This window comes from Amphiprion ocellaris, chromosome 18, assembly GCF_022539595.1.
Source record: "Amphiprion ocellaris isolate individual 3 ecotype Okinawa chromosome 18, ASM2253959v1, whole genome shotgun sequence".
NCBI lineage: Eukaryota > Metazoa > Chordata > Actinopteri > Pomacentridae > Amphiprion > Amphiprion ocellaris.
Genome location: NC_072783.1, coordinates 13,735,786 through 13,744,112, shown reverse-complemented (window position 1 = coordinate 13,744,112; position 8,327 = coordinate 13,735,786). Strand labels below are relative to the sequence as shown.

General features: G+C 50.4%; 1 protein-coding gene across 1 annotated transcript; it reads right to left on the bottom strand.

Moving 5' to 3' along the window:
* Positions 1-2,251: 2,251 nt before the first annotated feature.
* On the bottom strand, positions 2,252-3,005 carry LOC111572843 (induced myeloid leukemia cell differentiation protein Mcl-1 homolog). The gene is made up of 3 exons (XM_055004346.1): positions 2,786-3,005; positions 2,454-2,710; positions 2,252-2,359 (listed from the first exon to the last, which is right to left on the bottom strand). The coding sequence occupies exons 1-3, from the start codon at positions 3,003-3,005 to the stop codon at positions 2,252-2,254; spliced, it is 585 nt and encodes a 194-aa protein (XP_054860321.1).
* Positions 3,006-8,327: the final 5,322 nt, after the last annotated feature.

Sequence of the window (8,327 nt, the reverse complement as noted above, 5' to 3'; positions counted from 1 at the left end):
TACGCCGCAAGGCTTCCGCTTTCGGTCGCCCGACAAGCTGCGGCGTGTGTTTAGCGGACGAGGTCCCTATCGGAAGGTCTTGTAGCCCTTATCTAAGCACGGCTAAATCGTCCAAACTGCGACTCACAAACCCTCTGGCCCCTACGAGAGACCCGGAAAGAAGTCAAAGCGTACGGGAGGGGACGTTCACCCTTGCTCGGTCAGCGAAAGAACGGTGCGGTTTGGAGCGCTCGGGTGGGCGTTACATCGGATAACAAAAAGTTCGGTCGGATAAATGAAGACAGTTTATTCGGATATCCAACCACGGCCTTTCAAACCTAGCTCATTTCTCCGACCACGACCCGTCCGTCCGACCGCAGCCTCCCGAGCCCAGCTCATTTCTCCGACCGCGGCCCGTCCGTACGACCGCGGCCCGTCCGTCCGACCGCGGCCTCCCGAGCCCAGCTCATTCTCCGACCGCGGGCTGTCCGTCCGACCGCGGCCCGTACGTCCGACCGCGGCCTCCCGAGCCCAGCTCATTTCCCCGACCGCGGCCCGTACGTCCGACCGCGGCCTCCCGAGCCCAGGTCATTTCCCCGACCGCGGCCCGTCCGTCCGTCCGCGGTCCATACGTCCGACCGCGACCTCCAAAACGCAGCTCATTTCTCCGACCGCGGCCCGTCCGTCCGACCACCCACTCCCAGAAGGAAACCTAGCTCGTGTCTCGAACCACAACCCACTTGGTTACGCACAGAAACCAGATGTGTATTCGTCCGGGGTGCAGTTATCCAACCGTACTCAGTATAAGTCCCTCCTTCCTCCTGCGAGACCATAAGATCTTCGACTTCTCTCCTCTGTCACAAGATGTTGTGTGCCGCAAGTATGAATCTAAATCCTAGAGTGTTTCGCTTCCAATTCACCATTGGGAACTTCACGACCAAAGACGAAAGCCTCGTTCGGACGGAATTCACTGAGGCTTCCTGTGTGTTCGCGATTGTCGTCGAATATGAAAACACACTTTTTGGTTTTGTCCGCAACAAAATACAAAAAGCGATCTCGTCGATCCGAAAACGAATGGGCCCTCGAAGCAAGGTCAAGGATGTCAACAAACATATACGTGACGCTGACATAGAGGCAGAATACCACGCCATGGCACGCAACGGAGGGGATTTGATACTGCGAGTCGGAGCCCCCGCGCAGAAGCTCGCGAGGAAAACGCGGCACAGAAGACGAAATAAGCGCGCCTCGGCCCCGGTAGCAGCTGACAGCACCGGCCTGTGTGTGAAGAGGATGCGGATCGATGACAACACAACGCCCATTGTTTTAGGGTTGAGTCAGTGCCGCCGGGGAGCGACGGACGTCGGCGTACGAAGGAGCCCCCACGCAAACGTTGCCAGCGGTGAAAACGAGACGGGTCCCAACTGCTCGAAGAAAGCGAATGCGACGCGCTGCCATAAGCGAATGAACCTGGGTGTACCAAAGATCCCAGAGTCCCACGTCGTCACCGGTGAAAGCAAGATGGGCTACGTCTCGTTCAAGAAAATGATTCTGCTCCGCTTCCAGGAGCAAACGGCTGCGCGTGTACAAAAGAGCCCGAATCCTGACGTCGGACTCCCCGCTCACACGATGCGACTCGGAGATGAGATGCTCGCCGGGCACGTCGGACACTCCGGAGTCCGGGTCAAACCCGCGAGCAAGGATGCACCCTTCTCAATCGACTCGTGCAGCACATCCTTACGCGAGGGTTCTCGGGTCAGTGGACAGGCCGTGGCAACTCTCGCGGCCGTCAAGGCTCTCGTGCTGGCTCACACAGCGCGCCGAGGACAAATGTAGGGGCGTTATCGACGATGGAGACCGGCTACGCTTTATTAGTCCACAGATTGTCCACGGGCTCGTTCACAGAGCACCGGCGTAGCGTGAGGACAGGTGTTCTAGTTCACACTATACACTACTACTACTCAACCCCTTTTCCTGTATGTACTACCATGTTCGCTTTCAATAAACTACGTGTTGTATAAATTGTGCGTTCCTTGTGATTTTTACTCTATAACATACAATCTTCTTGCATATTATATACCCGCTGTGCTCCTGGACCCATGTGCACTGCATAAGACCAGTGTTCTACCATCGACACGGTCGAGTAAAACAAAAAAGAACTCACAACAGATATGAGGTTCCACCGTTTATTATACAGTTTAGGCAAAAGCACCAGTGGCATGACGCAAATGTACAAACTAAAAGAGTAAAATCAAGCAAAGTTTCTTGATGTTATTCACACAAAGTAGATCAGCGCCCAAATGATGCCAGCGAATCCAGCGATGAAAACGAAAGCGTCCCTCAACTCGTGCCGCGGCTCCGCAAAGAACTCCACGAAGCCGACCTGGATCGAGCAAACAAACAAAGCATACACACTGGTTTAAACACGTAAAGCGAGAGGAGTGTGGGATCGCTCAACCGTGACTACTACTACTGACCCAGGAGTTGTTCTTAAGCAGCCAGTCTTTCTGGTCTGTCAGCAGGTACGTGGAGATCTCCTCTCCCACAGACTCCACCAAAGTCAATCTCCCCCGCTCGTTCTTGTTCACGTTTTGACACAGCACAACCCCGAAGGCCACGAGGCTGACAATACGGCCCCAGTTAGCGGCTCCGTCTGCGAAGACGGCGCAAGCTACTGCACTCACGGACGTCACCTTGTCTCCTCGGCCGTCTACTGGAAGTTTCTCGATCATACCTTTAGGGGTTTAGAGAACAACCGTCAAAATTAATGCTGTGCGCGTTAACCATCTGTCACACGAGCAGTACCTACCGTCGTACACATTTCTATATTTTTGCAATACACGGCGCACGGTTCTTTTCATCGTCGACAGAGCTTCGTTTTCTTCCGAGCTACTTTCCAAAAGTCCTGTAGACTCTCCTAAAAACCGCTTCACGAGTTGCCTGGTCTCCTTGTTCAGAGCCTCATCCCTATTCTGGGACCTTGAGGCTTGGCCGCCCGAGGCTCTGCACTCGTTGTCAATAATCCCCATTGTGACTCCTATACTGCGTCTTGAATATATCTCGTGTAGTCATTTATAGTCGAACGGTCTGCTTGTGATCAGGCTGTTCAAACATCTTTACCTCGAGAGTTGCTATTGAGACTCTAGCTATAGGACAAACTCATAAAATCAATTATCCATTAAGAGAATGGGAGATCAAAGAAACCAATGCAACCAGGATATGTTATATGTATTTTTATTACAGCCAGTGGAGATTTTCCACATGCACGTACAAAAGAACATCACAATAAAAGTTTCATGTTCTCCAGCATCTTGACAAATGTGTCCTTCATGTGTTTGCAGTGAGGGTAATGTCCCAGATTGGACAAGTGCATTGTCTGCGTAGTAGTAAGCCCGCTGCAGACCAAGCATCGCTTTCGGCCGTCTAGCGTAACGGAGCCGTACTCTGCGTCGGTCACAGCTCTCTTGAACGCGATCATGCCCCTTCTGTACCGTTCCTTCCCGAACGTGGCCATCAGCTCGTCTTTGCGATTCTCGAACCTCTGTGCAAGGTATGGACATCGGCCACCTTTGTCGTAGACATGATAGATGTGCTCACCCAGTAGGGTATCGTTCACCACAAAGTCCTTTATTTCCACGTTACAATCGAAACATTTGTGCGTGTCCACCGTATCCGGAATGTGGTACATGTTGGCGCTCTCTCCCAGTATAAAGAAGTTTTTGATGCGTGAAAAGCAGCTGAAAAGCGGAACGGTATCGATTGGCTTGTCCAGGGTCAGATGTTTCAGACTCGTGATGAGACGCCTGGTCATTTCTACACACGCACTACGAATGTGAGCGTGTTGATGGGCCGGGGATGCACAGACAATGCAGTGCCGGTTCCCGGAAATGAGAACGTATCCATTGACAGCGGAAAAAACAAACTCAGGGAATGCCAGAAATCCCTTTTGGAACCGCAGTTTCCCTCTTGAGATGATGATCCACTCTTCAAGACCAGCGTACCTGATCCGAAAGTACCGGCATCGCCCCCCTCCGTGCCAAAGATGATCTCGGAAACCGGGGTCGCCCCTTTTGTATCCACTGAGCACGATGTCACAGTCCTTACATCGGTACGTATCGTAAGTTCCATTTAGGTGAACCATGACATTAGGATCATTCAGTACGTAGTCACCTAGAACTGCCGGGGCGCTGCTCAGGCTGCGGTTGTCCAGATTCTGCATTGTGCACTCTGGTGTCCACACCTGATGCGTTACGCTGCATTAAAGGCGAGTCACAACTCGGCTAGTCTCGACAGAACCTCTTTTTAAGCATCTCCCAGGGACCGTGGTTGGATGGAGAAAAAAAAAACGAAAAGGAGAGAGTCCGGTCGGACAAAAGGTGCCCGCTTGGACGAATGAAGAAAGCGGTCTCTCGGGAGATGTTCAACCCAGCCCGGTCAGCGACAGAATGGCAAGGTTTCGCCTTTGGAGGTCTGGAGTGGGCGGAGCTGGTACAAAGAAGTCTGGTCGTGAAAAATTTTTGTTCTCAGAAATAAAATAAAAAAATCCGGTCGGACAAAAGGCGTCCGCTCGGACGAATGAAAAAGTTTTCTGTCAAAAAAAAAAAAAAAAATCCGGTCGGACAAAAGGCGTCCGCTCGGACGAATGAAAAAGTTTTCTGTCAAAAAAAAAAAAAAAAAAAAAATCCGGTCGGACAAAAGGCGTCCGCTCGGACGAATGAAAAAGTTTTCTGTCAAAAAAAAAAAAAAAAAAAAAAAAAAATCCGGTCGGACAAAAGGCGTCCGCTCGGACGAATGAAAAAGTTTCCTGTCAAAAAAAAAAAAAAATCCGGTCGGACAAAAGACGTCCGCTGGGACGTCCCGGGAGATGTTCACGCCAGCTCGGTCAGCTACAGAATGGCAAGGTTTCGCCTTTGGAGGTCTGGAGTGGGCGGAGCTGGTACAAACAAGTCTGGTCGTGAAAATTTTTTGTTCTGAGAAATAAAAAAAAAAAAGCCGGTCGGACAAAAGGCGTCCGGTCGGACGAATGAAAAAGTTTTCTGTCAAAAAAAAAAAAAAAAAAATCCGGTCGGACAAAAGGCGTCCGCTCGGACGAATGAAAAAGTTTCCTCTCAAAAAAAAAAAAAAAAAAAAAAAAAAATCCGGTCGGACAAAAGGCGTCCGCTGGGACGTCCCGGGAGATGTTCACCCCAGCTCGGTCAGCTACAGAATGGCAAGGTTTCGCCTTTGGAGGTCTGGAGTGGGCGGAGCTGGTACAAACAAGTCTGGTCGTGAAAATTTTTTGTTCTGAGAAATAAAAAAAAAAAGCCGGCCGGACAAAAGGCGTCTGGTCGGACAAAAAATGTCTGGCCCGGTTGCAATAGAAACAGTAGCTGGTGTATGGAACCACCAGTACCCTTTTTGGGATGACGTGGTGTATTTAGGCAGGAGGGAACCGTTCCACTTGTATTTAAGAACCTCAGTCCTCTTAGAATTGTAACTGGGACAGAGGCTACACTTGCAAGCTCAAGCATGGAAACAGGTCTAAATTTAAACTGGTGCCTTGTCCTGAAGGAATACGCCGATGCCAAAAATGTCAGCTGTCACTACGACGAGTGTTCAAGCGGTCCGCGACACAAGCCAACCTTTCACGTCAAAGTCAAACTTGATACGCTTACAGCCGAGGGTACTGGTAAGACGAAGAGAGCGGCCAAAGCCCAGGCTGCACAATTACTTATGGAACTAATAAACTCGGGTGGTAACAACCCACAGAGTGACATCTCCACGAGTAAGGGAAATCGGCATGACAGCAGGAATTTCGTCGGAGAACTACAAGTGAGCGATACACCATTTCAGTTGTAACGTATACACAAAAGACACATTACACTTAATTTCCTACATGCTCTGTACCTTAGGAATTCTGTCAGCGAAAGAAATGGCCTTTGCCTGCGTATGACGAGGAAGCGTGTCAGTCTTCGCTGCACATGTACCGTTGCAAAGTCAAAGTGCCAATGGAGGAGTACAGGGGTGAAATCCGCATACATGTAAAAGGTGGGTTTATCTAGCATCATAGTATTGAGCTAAAGACGGCTTCGCGCTCATGTGTTCTTTCTGACACCTACAGGTTCTGGGGGATCGAAGAGAGCCGCAAAGGGGTGTGCTGCAGAAAACGCCCTCAACCTGAGCAAGCTGGTCGCTGGAGCAATTGCGGGTGAGCCCGAGAGAGCCACGGACACTCTGGTGTAAGGAGGACCACAGTACCACCGTCAGGGATCACATCCCCTGTTCCTAATAACACCAAAGAGCTGTCTGTGTATGTGGAGTCTGGTGATGATTGTACTATTAGCTGCGATTTCATCTGTGTGTGGCTTGAATTACATTTATGTTCTGTGTGCAAAAAAAAGTACAAGTTATGAGACCACCTTTGATGATTATGTGATATCCACGTGTACATTGTATTGGTCAATAAACATGAACAGACTGTAACCTTGTTTCTTGTGTCAATCACTACTACTACTACTACTACTACTACTACTACTACTACTACTACTACTACTACTACAATAATAATAATAATAATAATAATAATAATAATAATAATAATAATAATCAATAATAGTAAATAATTAATAATAGTAATAATCTATCTATGCTTAGTTGGATAAACGAGCAATCCCTGTTAGACCTAAAAATCTGTCATTGTTCCATGAGCTACTACGGTACACATCTTCTGTGACTTCTGTTGACAACAAAATCAAACTCTTGAGAGTTTTTCGATTTGGGTAGAAAGTCCACCCAGGAGGGTTCGCATTTGGTCCTGATCGTACGAGACAACTCAGTTCAGATAACACGGCTCGGGTCGGATATAACCGCTCACGAGAGAGACAAGGCGGTCGTCGGCCTAAACGGCGCCCGTCGGACGGTGCCCCTCGGATTAAACGGCGCCTGTCGGATAAACGGTTCACGAGAGAGAAGGCGCCCGTCGGATAAAACGGTTCACGAGAGAAGGTGGTCTTCGGACTAAACTGCGTCCGTCGGACTGTACCCCTCGGATTAAACGGCGGCCGTCGGAGTTCACGAGAGAGAAGGCGCCCGTCGGATAAAAACGGTTCACGAGAGAAGGTGGTCGTCGGACTAAACTGCGTCCGTCGGACTGTGCCCCTCGGATTAAACGGCGCCCGTCGGATAAAGGGTTCGCGAGAGCGAAGGCGGTCGTCGGACTAAACGGCGACCGTCGGACTAAACGGCGACCGTCGGACTAAACGACGACCGTCGGATATAACGGCTCATCGGCGGTTGTCCGGCCAATGGGTGAATGGACCCGAGGTCTGGTATGTAAAGGCTGGGTTTCCACCAGCCGATGATATATTGTCGCAGCTGGGAGGCCAGGCGCGCTTGTCTGACCGACTCAGCTCTGTCGTACTACACAGCGGACAGACCGTGGTGCGCTTACTGCGCTCCGCTTGCAGCCTGCTTCCTCCACTGTCATAAGCCCTCGATTATTCAGGACACTGCGGCTTTATTCATCCGCACACGACGATGGAGGGTAAAGCTCAGAAATACATTGTGACAGAACGACCGCCCTGGTATTTCGCATCTGAGAACGAAGAAGACGTTTTCACCTGCGAGAGCACGGAAGGACTGTTTGACAGAGTGGTCGCGATGATGATACGCAAGCAAGAAGAGCTATCTGACAATAGATACAAGCCCAAAACCTTGTACAAGATCATCAGGTCCATGGTGATCCAGGATGCTGACGCGATACAACAAAAGCCTTCGCCCTCTCTGCTGCTCGCACTGATGGACCTAGTGGACGTGGAAGGAGGTAACGACTTTGAGTCCATAGCAAGTGTAGACAAAGCTGGTGTCAAACACGTGCTGCTGGCATACCGCAACTACATGAGCTTCTACATACCGAAAAAAGAGCTGATGTGCACCACCGGTAAGAAGGTCATTCCAGTGGTCACGCAGTACTCTGAGAAACACCACTTCTTCCACTGCGACAAGCCCAGGTCCATGGTCGGAACGTATGTGGTCTCTCTCCCTAGAACCAGGACCGGAGACGAAGACTGCTACTTTGTGCAAGAGGCGCTGTTTGTCCCCGGACCTGAGAGCTTAGACCTGCTGAAAGTGGTAACGGAAAACAAGTTCGCATTTTGGGACATGTCCCTTGAGGTGCCGACGCACTCCACGGCTCTCACTCCCGCCTTTCAACAAATCCAGCCGTGCCAGCTGCTGAGGAGCGAGGACAACAAATTCCTTTCTACGCAGAGCAACAAGGACGCCCTGGCGTCTCACGTAGAAGAGATACGCCCCATGTGCTGCGTGGTAGGCACGAGTGACACGTTGAAGAAAATGCGTGAGAGCAGGTTTGA